We start from the raw sequence: 13,815 nt of genomic DNA, 5'->3' as shown, positions 1-13,815 counted from the left end.
CAGCTCCTGGCAAGCTTTTGAAGCTTCTTGTAATGTGGTCCACTTTGGAGTCCATCTTCCATCAGTGAGTTGCCATCCCCAGTCTTGTGGGCTAGGTAGCTGCTGTAGTGATTGTAGTCAATGTCCCCAGATATGCCCACCTTGCATATGCAGCTCTCTTCAGGTGTTCCTGAAGAGCATCTTGAGTTAGTGGTATGTTCTCAATGGTCCGGGTATCATGTGCAAATAATGTTTGTTGGGCCTTGTTTATACTGGTATCAGGGCTGGTCCTCTTGTACAGAAGGACTATAAATCTTTCCAGCAAAGATAGATCATCACCTTGTATTGACTCAGGACATGCTGACAGACCAGAGATGACAGGAGTGACAGCAGGAAAGACTTTCCAGGTCTCAAAAACAGATTTCTTCCCTCTCCCAGCAAAAGATGAGACAGTGTCACACCCAGTGACTGCATGGAAAAATGGCAATGCTAGACATGTTTCATGCCCAAGAATGCCAGCAATTGTGTGAGCTGGTATAGACCGTTGGTGTTTTCCAACTCCAAATGCAACCCAAAGCTCCTGTACATGCAAGTGGTGCATATTTGATATGACAAGAGATCAAGTGTAGACACTGGTGATATAATATTTTACCTCCCTGGCCTTTAAAACGGCTTTTGGGCACCACAGTCATGTGTATGAGCATGCTAGAAGTAACTATATATGAGAAATGCGTTATAATATTATGATATTTTGGCAAAAATTAGCAGTATGTATTAAAATCCATGTAATTGCCCTCACAAGCAAGATCCAGCTAGGGTCTTGATTTTATATGAAACCTAATACCCTTAAAATCTTAGCCAGAGAGAAGAAATGGTTTGAGAAAGATGTCAAGGAAGCATTCTTTGTGAAACAGTTGAAACCCAGCCTTAACCGGGGAGGGGGTCTGAGACACGCTTTGTCCCCTGTTTACAATGGGGTACTCAGGTCAAAGCAGTTTCAGTCTTTTGTTCATGGTAATGAGTCATTCACGTCATCAGGAGAGTCGTCAAGGGAGCCATTAGGAGAGACTTCCGTCCCATCATTAGGAGGGACAGCTGCCCTGTCATTAGGAGGGTGCTAACTAGAGCACAATAGGTGCTAATTAGAGCTATTGTTTAGTCACTAGCCTATAGCAGTCGGCCTCTCGGTAGGAGGGGTCTGGTTAGGTTTAAAAAAAACTCCAGCTTTTGTTGGCTTCTGTATTTTCTTTTCTACAAGAGTCAAGACAGAAGTCAGACTACCAGAGCAAGAATTTTAGCTGAGGAAGCTTCTGCGATTTGAAGCGAAACGTCCTTGTGTCAAGCAACCCAGTCCAGTCGAAGATTCAAGCTTCTCTACTAATACCCTAAGCTACTTCTGTACCAAATCTAGCACTTTTATCACAGTGTGAACGATTTCGCCAAAATATGTCCCTTAACCGCTGGACTGTTATGAGTATGTCCACAGATAACGTAATCATCTTCACTCACATTTATCACTTATTTGATCTTAACTAAAATTTCTGTTTTTGAACAAATTTTTACAGACTAGACCACACGGTGGAAAACAATGCCAGAATTAATTATGTTAAACCTTGGAATGTAATTAACTTTGTCATTCTGTTTGACATGTTCGGCTTGACACACTTCCATCTTTTCCAGACTATAAGTTGCATCTGTCCAATTATGTGTTAAAAATCCGTTAAACAAAATCTGTTATATACGGTGTTTATTACATGGAAAACAATACAAAAACTTTCGGACTTTTTTGGCCGGTGACTGCGACTATCTGGTTTATATGATGACGGTTTAGGTGAGTTTTACTGTACATGGGACTGAACAATAATTTTACCTACCTCGCAAAGCTTTGACGATGAAGCCGGCTTCAATCCCACACAGCTAACTTTATTTTCCCACATTTTTCTTCTGTTCGGATCTGAGGGGAATCTGTACATCTTGAAGCCCTTGCTGTGACTATTTGTACATCTAAATGCACAACAACCCAGCATTTTCAGCAAATAAATAAATAATTTACATGCAGACAGATTAACAGCAAATGCTGTTTTGCAACCAAGATAGCACCATGAGTCACATGACCGTTTTTTGATTTCCGACTCGTCATGTTGCCAACTCTGTTAAGGCACACTAGTATTATTGGATGAGGCACAAAACTGGAGTAAACTGCTTCTTTTCGCCACTGAACATACTAAAATAGGTGAGATGTACTTGCAATATAATTAAACCTTTAAAGGGTCTCCACATTATTTTTATCTCAAGCACTGTGTTAGTGAACAGAAGCTAACAAGTTAATTATTGTTGTACAAGGCACAAAGCTTGTATTCCCTTTTTATTCCAAAGGTTGGTCTTTCAGTTTGATTGCGTCATTATTATTATGTTTGTGTTTTCTCGAAACAAAGATTGTCTTTCTCTATCAGAGCTTCTTGTTGTTTTATGCCGGTTGTCATCCATCTTCATAATGAGTATGCAGTATTTTTTTTTTTTTTTCTCATATAAGTTGCAGGACCGCCCAGGCTAGTTAATAAAATAAAACGCGACTTACTGTCCATAAAATATGGCAGTCACCTTGATTCGCTGATGCTTGACTTCACCTTCTGTAGTCTCATTCCAGTTTATTTTTGTTTCATAAGATGTTATGAAATCTATGAATGCCAGTGATTAGGTTTTAACTCTTAAATATTCTGCTACAGTATTCGTGTGTTTGGTTTTGTTCAGAAGGATCCTGGAAGCAGCGAGACAGTGGAGCCTGAAGCAAGATTAAGCATCCACCCTGAGCCAGGAAGTCCTAAACGTTTGCAGGAGGAGGCAGAAAAGGAACAGGTTAGCTCATCATTACACAAAACCATACTGTTAATGGTTGTCATTTTTCACATAACTGCAATGTAAAATTTAGTGTTCACTTGAAAAGTTGATCCCTGATGTCACAAAATGGATGTTTCTAGCTTCAGTTGTGAATCCACACCTATTGTGAGTCATCATGTAATGCCAGAATTTCACAGAACCCCAATTATTAAACATTCATAAAATGTTTCATTTTTGACTGAGTGCCAACACAGTGGATTCTGAAATCAAGATTTGGGTTAAGACGTTCAACCATATCCTCCTGACTACTGGGACACACATATATATATATATATATATATATATATATATATATATATATATATATATATATATATATATATATATATATATATATATATATATATGTCTGTCCCGGTAGTCTGGAGGTTAATGCATTTAAATCTAAATGGAATGAAAGGTGCAGATGAATTTTTATTTTCTTATGCCTCACAAAGGCCCACAGGTGTCTATGTAGGGCCCATCATATAGCGAAAATGGCCCATTACTTCAGTCACAGAGGGGCCCATATGTCCCTTTCGAAATATAAATCACCGCCGCTTCTGTTTTCCAGATGAGGTGGTATTCTTTGGATCATTTGAAGTGTTCCTTTCTTTCTCTATATTTCTGTATAATTTCAACTTTGCCTCATGCATTAAGTAAAGTTTTAGAGCATGCACTGGTGCCGTATCACACTGCAGCACTGTCTGGGGTCATGGATGGCAACCACCAAGGCAAACAACCTGTCCATCCCCACCTCTTGAAAGTAACAATCCATCTGACACAGCCAGATGAAATGTCCTATTGGCCTTCTCCACCCATTTCCAGAGATCATAGGCTCACATCCAAGACTCACAGCCTTACAGTAAAACATGAAGGACCAGGGCTGCAAAGACCTCATCTGTCCATTGAATGTTTTTTCCACAATTATGAGGGCTTTTGAATAATTTTTTTCTTTCTTAATCTGACATTTCAGTTTTTAAGGCTTGCATATCATTTGATTCTTGTAGTGTCCCTTATAAAGTTTTCTCTTAATTGTTGATTATGGCATGTGCACTACGAGCCAAAAGTCTGGACTCTCTTTCCCATTCAGTTGAATGTGGAACTTCTGTTTTTATGGTGAGTAGGATCAGATGAAAGGACTCATACCGTTTAACTAAGTCATTAAGTTGAGCCACTCTCATCATGATGTGTGAGTACATCATGTGACTCTGTTTTAAATTACCTTCTGACAACATATATTGATTGTGTGTAAAACTGTTTTAGGGGGACACTTGTGGCTGAGAAAAGGCACAGAATGTGGTTTTCACATTCACATTTTCATTGTGTGTGTGTGTGTGTGTGTGTGTGTGTGTGTGTGTGTGTGTGTGTGTGTGTGTGTGTGTGTGTGTGTGTGTGTGTGTGTGTGTGTGTGTATAAAACATTTGAAAGATAATTTTAACAGTTAAATTAACTCATTAACATTAGCTAAGTCTTGCAGAGACCCAATATTCCTATCACCTGAAAGCATTCCTGCATTCTTCATGTTAATTTGCATTTATTGCAAAAGATGTTCATGAAAAGAATACTGGCAGTAGCTTCACACTCTTCGCTCACAGGCTGCACTGACAAAGTAGAGAACAAAGCTGCTGAAGCGATGGTGGCACTGAGAACAATTCACCAACCTGGTTTTATTCCACCCACCCCTTAATTTATGTCACAAAATGGACATAATTTTAGCTGAGGCTCCTGTCATGCCTAGTAATAGCAGGAAAACCCCTGTAGTCAGTCTTAGATTCTTGTGCATACTTGCTTCACTAGTGGCTGTGACCATATTCACGCTCTCATTTTGTAGATGACTGGTTGGAGAGAGAGTGCCTTAATTGAGAGTGGTAGCATGACGAGTCAAAAAACAAAACAAAACGGTCATATAACTCCTGGTGCCATCTTGGACTCAAAATAACGTTGGATGTTAATCTGTCTGCATGTAAATCCAGCTATTTTATTTATTCACTGAAAATGCCGGGTTGCTGTGCATTTGGAGGCACAAATAAGCAGAGCAAGGGCTTCAAGATGTACAGATTCCCTTCACATCCAAAAACAAGGAAAATTTGGGAAAATAAAGTCAGCCTTGTAGGATGGAAGCTGACATCATCATCAAAGCTTTGAGAGGTAAATTTTTTGATCAGTCCCATGTATAGTAAAAATCGCCTAAACCGTCATCGTATAAACCGGATATTCAGTCACCGGACAAAAAAGGTCCCAAAGTTTTTGTATTGTTTTCCATGTAATAAACACCGTATATAACGTATTTTGTACAATGGATTTTTGCTCACATCAAATAAAATGTCCGGTCTGATCACAATGTATTTCCATCAAAAACCCTGAGCAGTCTGGACATGCACAGTAACAGAGATACAAATTGAAGTTCAGCTCTGCCACTCGCTGTTTTTAGTAAAGTGGAACCGGAGTCATTTCTGTGATTTAAAAGTCCAACCATTTATTTTTTTTCACATTCTGCTCAGACTGGGACCTGAATCCTGACATGCACCTGTTAAATCAGACACAAAAGGCTGTGATTTGACACTTTTCTGCTTTTACTCTTTCGTCTGCCATCATATTATAATACTGTTTGCGGTGCAGATGCTGATTAAAATGGATCAGAAAAGTCTGCACATTTACAGCATGAAGTCCATAAAAGAGAAAGATGTACAGCTTACCTTTGATTTGGAGGTGATGATTGTAGAAAGAAAAGCTTGTTGAGGGTCAAATTAGTCCAGAATAAAGCATAATCCAGCAACAGAGCACTTTCAAACTGTCATGCACGTCATAGCATGACATGGAGTTACAGAGCTGCAGTTGCATAAATCAGGCTTTAAATTAAATAAATCATCATAAATTGTAAATTTGATAGCTTAACTATTTTTATATTTATTTTGGTAGCACCTGTACCTGGATGTGGTGTTGTATGTGGTTAAATGATTAAAAAAAATGTTGAAAACATTAAAGGTTCATTCAGTAGTTCAGTGCAGTTGGTGCCATGTTCTGAGTTGATGCCACTCTCTCAATTAAGGCACACTAGTTAGAGATGAACCAGGCCAACACTGGATCAGTATCTTTTAATGCTGACTTAAATCGTCTATTTTTTTCCCCACTACTTTCTTATATTCATGCCTTTCAGTTCAGTTTCAGGAACCAAATCACAATAAAATTGGGGCCTACCCCAGCAGTCATACATTGATTGGCTGCTTGAGGCTGGCTCCAGAAGCAATTCGCTCCCAGTAGAAGCCCACGTTAAATTCTCCAGGTTCACAGCACAAACGTGTTTACAGCCTGGTACAAAAAATATATATAATAATTATCTTGTCTTTCTAATTTTATCTCATCTTGACAAATGTATGGGGGCAATTTTTTTTATTATTACCATTTTTAAATAACTCATCAGTTTAAGATATTTTAAACTATAAACTTGTGAATAATTAGGGCGTGTGGTTACTTTGAGTGACCATAATTTGCTGGATTTGACCCTGCTAGCTGAGACTGCTTGCTGCTCTGGAAAGGTTGACTGTTTGTTAAATGAATGGACTGCATTTATATAACGCTTTTCCATCTGCATCAGACACTCAAAGCGCTTTACAAATAATGGCTCACATTCACCCCGATGTGAGGGTGCTGCCATACAAGGTACTGACTACACACTGGGAGCAACTATGGGATTAAGGACCTTGCCCAAGGGCCCTTAGTGATTTTCCGGTTAGGCTGGGATTTGTTTGTCCTTTCCTGGCATTTGGCATATCTGAGATAATATGGCTTGCTGTGCAGATAATTGTATTTCAGGAGCATTCAAGAAGTCTGTGCTCAAGCATTCGCATTGAATGACATTTTAGTATTGCTGTACTTGCGTGTCGGAGTGCCCAGGGTATTCCGCACAAATTTCTGCCTTTAAAGGGGAGTTGGGCTAATGCACGAGCACTGCCAATATTACATTCGTCAGAATGCTCATTTCAATAAAAAGTCTGATTTCATCACAAATAAAACAAACAAAAAACTGTCACAAATAACTCACCCGTTTGTGTCTGTTTTTGTCCTGTACAAATCCTTTTTCTCATTGATTAAATGTGTTTCATGTCAGCTGATGTCTGGTGAGTCCTTTGGAAAGTTTTGTACAGGCTTGAATCTTTGAGTGGCCATCAGACAGAGAACTTTCCCAATGGTTGCCCGAAATCTGACATGTTAGACGAGTTTTGCTACTGCGCAAATTATAAATTAAGTCTAGTTTACTCAGTCTGTCAACAGTGTGTGCCACAACTCTCTGATTGCAAACTTTCAAATTGACGTTTGTCCTGCAGCAACTACACTGATGTCGTTGTCACACGTAAGATGTGGAAGAGGTGAGAAAAGCATAATGGAAAACTCATTTTTTGCTTTTTACGATGTGTTTAGGTCATGAAATTAATTTATTTTAGGGTGGATTGTTTAACAAAATAATTTAGTTTACGGTGGATGTTTAACCAACATACTTCAAAAAAGGGGGTGGGCTGATGCACGAATATGGTATTTATGTGCTATCACCAGGTTAGCAGTAATTAACAGGTAGCTTGGTGACATAAGGTCCACTGATGATCAGGCAATATGCTGTTCATATGAAATCCACTACCCAGTTCACAAAAATACCTGTAAATGAAACATCCAAACCAGAGTACGCCTGTTAGCGGGGGTGGACTTGAGTTGAGGACACGCATATTTGAGCAACATTCATGATGCCAATCTTGCCCCCTCTTTACCTCTTTACCTTTTATGGTTTGACTGGGAGTAAAGCAGTTAAAGCCGTGGTGTCCAAAGGCATTCCAAAAAGGGCCACAAGGGTGCAGGTTCTCTTTCTCCAGCAGGTGATTAACATCACTTTGAGCAAATGGGATGAGTTCATCGGTGAAATCACCTGTTGGAGTTAGTGACTGCAAAGAAAGCTTCCACCCTCGTGGCCCTTTCTGGAATGTCTTTGGACACCACTGAGTTAAAGCATTGCCAATATGGCAACCACCAGAGCAGCCCTATTTGCACTTCAAAACCGATATTCAGAAAACCTGCAGGTGACATCAAGGAGTGTTTCCAGGACCACATTTATTGAACATCGTCCTTGTGTTGGCTGAAGTGAGTAATGAACTTTCTTGTTTAGCCCACAGCCAGCCTTCCAGACAGTCCTCCTCATGATGAGTCCACATGCTTGGCCTCCAGCGTTGCAGACGACAATGCAGAAGAAAGGTCTGTCAGTCGATCTCACTTTAGTTGTTCTCTCATGGGTCTCGCATATTGTTTTTAACATTTGCCTCTTTTTCCAGGGTTCTGATGCCTCCGCCTCCACCTCCGTTGGTGACTCCTGCAGCTATTACACGCAAAAGGCCAAGAGACACAGTGACAGAAGATGAAGTCAGTTTGCCCAGCAGCACCGCACCAATGGGTATGTAGGCCGGTCTCATCATTCCTGCTATCTGTGTAATCAGATAAGTGTTCTCTGGGTGTGTTTTATGTGAGAAATGGCATCCCTCTCCCAATACAGGAATGGGAAAGCATTGGAGACCTGTGTGAATTCCTCCACTGGCAGAAACCACTAACACAATCTTCTTGTATATGTTTTTGTCTTTCCCTTGTTTTCTCTCTCAACATGTTCCTGGACCTGCCTGTTTATGGATGTGTGCTCTGCTGCCATTTGATATCATCTCCTTTGGCTGTGGATCAAACGAACTCAAACCCACCGCTAACACGGGGCTCCTCAATCCTTTTTTGTCTTAATTTTGTCTCCTCATTTGGCTTCCCCTCTTTCTTACCTTTCCCACCTTTTTTCTACTTTTGTGTCTCCATTTTTATGAAGCTGTTACAGGTTGTCAAGCAGAGGTGTGCAAGAAGCAGTCAAAATTGGATGAAGATGCATCTGGGCTGGTGCCCTATGGAGGAGATTCCTCCGATGAAGAGGAGGAAACGACACACAGCAGTAAGACGGATAACTCATAACGCCAACTCTGTTCCCTTCCTGTTGTTTAGGAGATCCACAGCCCAAAGTGTAGCTGTCTTAAAAAGTTCTCAAAAGTATTAAAAGGAAAATCCACCCCTGTATTATTTTACAGTTCACAGACCACAACAGTGTTTTCCATGTTTTCTCCTGTTTACTACAAACCATTTCTGTATCATTGCTGACTTTTTTCAAAGTAAAGTCATAAATGTTTGAGTTTTGTAGATGCATTTTCCCCAACGCCTGCTCTTCGGTTTAATTTATTTGGACTGTTGCGTACTCAGCACCTGTATAGCTAGTATTTTGATTGGCTGGCAGTAGTAGAGTAGTTTTTACATTTAATAGGTTTGTCTAACATTTCAGAAACAGTTTTTAAAAAATGCCCACCATGATTTCAGATTACCATTATGGTAGACATGGGCCGGTATGAGATTTGGACGGTATGATACCCGTGGGCAAAAATACAGTGGTTTCACGGTATTATGTATAGCGTTAAAATGTGCTTTAACAACATTATGACTATTTGCATATGAAACACGTGTGATGCAGGCACACAAATTGACGTGATGTCTACCACTACGAGCTCTATACCACTGTTAAATTTAGAGAAAATACCAAAATAATAGTCTCTCTTTTACACATGTAGCATCTGCCCCGTGTGAAACATGACTTACTTGCTGAGGGAGAAACGTGGCTGGAATAAGGTCCGGAACTCTGGATGCTCAATATTGGTCCGGCTTCACCAACAAAGTGCTTTGAAAAGATGTATTTGTCCTTTTTGACATGTTTGTGTGAGAAATTTGGTCGACCACAAGCATGACTCGAGTCCACCATTTGTACTTCTCAGTGGTATCAAAGATGGGATAAAGTTTACTCCTTTCACGTAATCCTTTGCAGGTATCTTGAATCATTCCCTGTCTGACACAGGCCATAGCTACGGTGCTTTGTTGCCACCGTTTTTGGCTTGAAGGGCTCTTCACAGAAAATAAAACGAGAAAGCCGACTTGGTCCTTTTAGACAGAGGGAAAAGTTCAGCGCAGGCTTCGCCTCTTTCAGCCATGATGCAGAGCTAGCTAATGTTAGCTGCCTGTTTGTAAACAGAGACAGAGGTGTGCGCCAGGGGGGAGGGCGGCAGCAGCCACTTCCGCTCTGCCTGTCAAGAATTATCATAACCCGCTCATACCATAGGGACGGTATAACAGAAAATTTTTGTGGTTTTGATACAGTGGCCTTGTCATACTTTTCGGTATACCGTGAAACCAGTTATCGGCCCGTGTCTACATTAAGGCCAGCCTTACCAGTAACCTAAGAGGATAACTTGATGTCTTTGGCATTGGGGCTTTCTGGAGAATCACTGAGTACTGTGAATATGATTTAAGGTCATGTGAGTGGTTACTTAAGACTCACGTAAAGCCTGCTGCATGCATCATGAGGGAATGACAGCTGAAACACTTCAGTTGCAGTGAGATTGCTGACCTTGAGCCAGTATTCAGGTGTCTGATTTAGGACTACAGGTCTGTCTTGGTGATTCCTGGTTGGTACCCAGATCCATTGACTGAGTTGATGGTGATATGACAATGCAGAACACTAGCATATGCTCCTAAACTAATTCTGAATCATACCAGGTCCTTGATGGCAACTACCCAGGGAGACAATCATTCCATCCTTACCTCTCAAAGGTACACAGCCAGGTGAAATGTGGGCATCCCCTTGCCATTTTCCAACCACTGGAGTCCTCAACCTTCAAGCATCTGCATGCTTGATCATGAGCAGAGAAATGTGCCATGTGGCCAAAATGTCGTAGCTGGAGTTCCTTCGTTATACAAGTGATGCTCATCTGAATTTCCTTAAGTAACTGCTTGAAACTGAGTCATTTCAGCTACACCCAAGGATCCTCCGTACAGACCTAATACCAAAGACACCTTGTCATTGCCTTAGATAACTGGTTACAGTCCAGCTTTCATAACCACACTGAAAGACAGGACCCTAAAGATGTGGATCTTTCTTCTCCTACAAAGATGTTGGTATCGAGAAACGCCTCTCTATCCAGCAACATCATGACTCGAGTAGCTCTTCCCAAGTATGTCTAAATCCCAACAAACACTCTAGTTTACAATCTAAAAAAAAACTAACTCTGGGATTTTTATACTCCCCAGAAATTTAAACAATGAGCAAACAGGTTTAAAGCTGCTTTAAACCATCTTCAGCCAGTCTATCCCCAATGTGGAACAATTTTAATACCATCCCCCACCCCACCCCAATCTAGATAAAGCTATTTTAGGGTGTATTTTCATTTAGTGCTGTTGTCAAACCCAATTTAAAAACACTATAAAGCAGTTTATGTTTGGTACAAAACGTCCAGCTCAGAATTATCCACACACTTGAATTTTAAGTACAGAATTGAAAATATGTTCAGAAATAAATGCAGATATTTAATGAAATCTGTAAAGTTATTGAACAACAAAATGCTTTCATATACAGGAATAACAAAATACAAATGTTGGTTAGCTGATGTTTATTGGCCAGTGTTCTTGAGATGTCAGTGGATGGATACCGGAACATTTCCAAGTCACTTAATATGTCATAAACGTCTTTTATATCAATCATTCAGAAACACGAGCAGCTTGGTAAATCTATCTGGAGTGACCGTGCTAGAAGGAAACAAGTGAGGGAAGTCACAAAGATGCCCATTCTGTAGCTGTGATTGGAGAAACTGGCCATAATAGAACTTTTTTTGCCTGCTGGACCTTATAGGTTCATGGTGGAGTGCCACTGAAAAGCACATTAATATATAAGAAAACTCTCCCTCCTGTCAAACTGTAGCTGAAATTTCACATCTTTTCAATAAAGTCATTGTCCGCATTTCTGAACATACTTGAGATTTTGTACTTTAACATCAAGGTTGTTAATAATTCAAAGCAGGGCTTTAACAGGATTTTGGGTGGATCTCTTAAAAAACTGCATTTATAATTGTAAAAATCTACAAATGTGATTTTCTTACCTTGAAATAATTTTCCTTTCAAATTATTCATCAAAAAGTCCTTTCTTTTGTCTCCCATTAATGGCTCTGCTGCACTTACTGCTGGTATTGATACATATTGTAAAATTCAGTGAAACCTTTTCTTATTTTGGAAAATGGTGTCTGCCTGTTCCCATGGAATACTGTAATAAAAACTAAAATTAAAAAGTGTTTGTGTTCGAATCCTCCATGTAAAGGTAAGAAAGGTCACTTATGATTATCATTGAAGCAACTGCAGTTGGGCTGTAATGGCGCTATTCCATAGAGCAATGTTTCTTCCCGGTTCGTCATCGATTAGCAAATCAGGGCGCGTTTTGAAGCATCACAGTAACTCCTTGATCCATCTTTTGTCAATCCCAAACAAACTCGGTATATGTAGCACAACCCCAATTCCAATGAAGTTGGGACGTTGTGTGAAATGTAAATAAAAACAATACACTGATTTGCAAATCCTCTTCAATCTATATTCAGTTGAATATACCAGAAACACAAGATATTTAATGTTCAAACTGATAGACTTTTTTGTTTTTGTGCAAATATTTGCTGTAGTCCTAGTGTGTACAGCTTGAAAACTGTTTGATTGTGCTCCATGGGGGTCACAATTTGAAGAAAAAGCAGCTTTACTTTTGTTTTTGAACAGGTTGCCAGGTCTGCACTTTATAAGCCAGTCTGATAGGAGGCATGCCGGAGTAAGCACTTTCACCCCGTTTTTGCAGTTTTTCTGGATTGTGGAGAATCCTAATAGAACGGTGTCCTGTGGAATAGGGGTATAATAGTTCACACTGCAGGCCTTAATGTTCAGTTCCGATCTACTCTTCAGATCAGACCTTTTTTTTTTTTTATTTCATTTTATTTATTGTCACATTCACATTATGCTTCTTAATGTGGATAATGTCAGAATCCATTGTGAACAGTTCACTGTACTGAACTGACCCACACATGCAAAAACAAAGACACCACCAGAAACTGTACACTAGAGCTGGGTATCGATTCAAATTTTAAGAATCAAGTTGATTCAGATTCTTAAGATTCAGAGTGGATTATTTCGATTCGATATCAATTTGGGTTAGTGTTATTAAAAGTTTTTTTTTTTTTTTGAGCTGTTACACGATTGTCTAGTTATGTAACATATTAATACTACTTCACAAAATTTGGCCCTCAAAATGCAGGCAAGAGTGTTTCAGACAGTTAAAAATTTTCTAGGGGATAACGGCTCCGGTCTCCTGTACAAGGGTGATTCTTTAACTACGGGCACTATTGGCCTTGTAAATGTAATTTCCACCACACCATTGCCTTACAATATAAAGCGCCTTGGGGCAACTGTTTGTTGTGATTTGGCGCTATATACATGTGCTCTGATGTCACTGTTTATCTCCATAGAAACTACCCAAACAATCTTTCATACAAACTGTTTAAAGGGACATTACAGTGTTGTGGTGGAAATTATGGCAATAGTGTGGGACAACTACATTTTGTTTAAAAAATCACAACAGTTGTATGACATTGAATACCCCAATTATGTTTTGATTTTACTGATATTTTATTCAGAGATATTTTAAAACATTAGAAAAAAACGTTTCTTTACCATTCATTTTTATCATTGAAGATCAAAAGTCTGGGTGTGGGACAAGCACAAAACGGCAATATTTGCATATAATGATGCTGAAAAAAGGTGAAAAAGTCATCATAGACTACGAGAACAAATTTCTTAACACACTTTCATTGTAAAGATAACTATAAAATTGTGAAATTTCCCCTTTTTTCTGTTTTTCATACAATATGATCAAAGGACATAAGTGCCCATAGTCTAAGAATCACCCACAAAACTCACGCCTGCACCACTCGCTGCAGCAGGAGAATGCAGCGATTAGAAAAGTTATCCTGCAGCGGTGGGAAGTTCTAAGTTCTCCTGCAGCAGGAGAATGCTGCTCCCACAGTCCACACCAGAGATTAT

The 13,815-nt window shown here is 39.6% G+C and overlaps 1 protein-coding gene across 4 annotated transcripts in view; it reads left to right on the top strand.

Annotated features, from left to right (window-relative positions):
* LOC117531767 (KH homology domain-containing protein 4-like) overlaps window positions 1-12,025 on the top strand; it is a 57,732-nt gene extending 45,707 nt beyond the window's left edge. Inside the window, exons 11-14 of one of the 4 annotated variants that reach the window (XM_034194930.1) lie at window positions 2,734-2,835; window positions 8,012-8,097; window positions 8,175-8,293; window positions 8,714-12,025. In XM_034194930.1, the coding sequence (XP_034050821.1) occupies window positions 2,734-2,835; window positions 8,012-8,097; window positions 8,175-8,293; window positions 8,714-8,844 (438 nt within the window). In that variant the 3' untranslated portion in view covers window positions 8,845-12,025. Of the gene's footprint in view, window positions 1-2,730; window positions 2,836-8,011; window positions 8,098-8,174; window positions 8,294-8,704 lie in introns of all 4 variants that reach the window. The other 3 variants (XM_034194912.1, XM_034194921.1, XM_034194903.1) reach the window with 3 other exon arrangements.
* The last annotated feature ends 1,790 nt before the right edge of the window (window positions 12,026-13,815 follow it).

This window comes from Thalassophryne amazonica, chromosome 2 (genome assembly GCF_902500255.1).
Source record: "Thalassophryne amazonica chromosome 2, fThaAma1.1, whole genome shotgun sequence".
In the NCBI taxonomy this organism is placed as follows: Eukaryota; Metazoa; Chordata; class Actinopteri; order Batrachoidiformes; family Batrachoididae; genus Thalassophryne; species Thalassophryne amazonica.
Note: the sequence above shows the minus strand (reverse complement) of the source record. Positions and strands in the feature narration are given on the sequence as shown.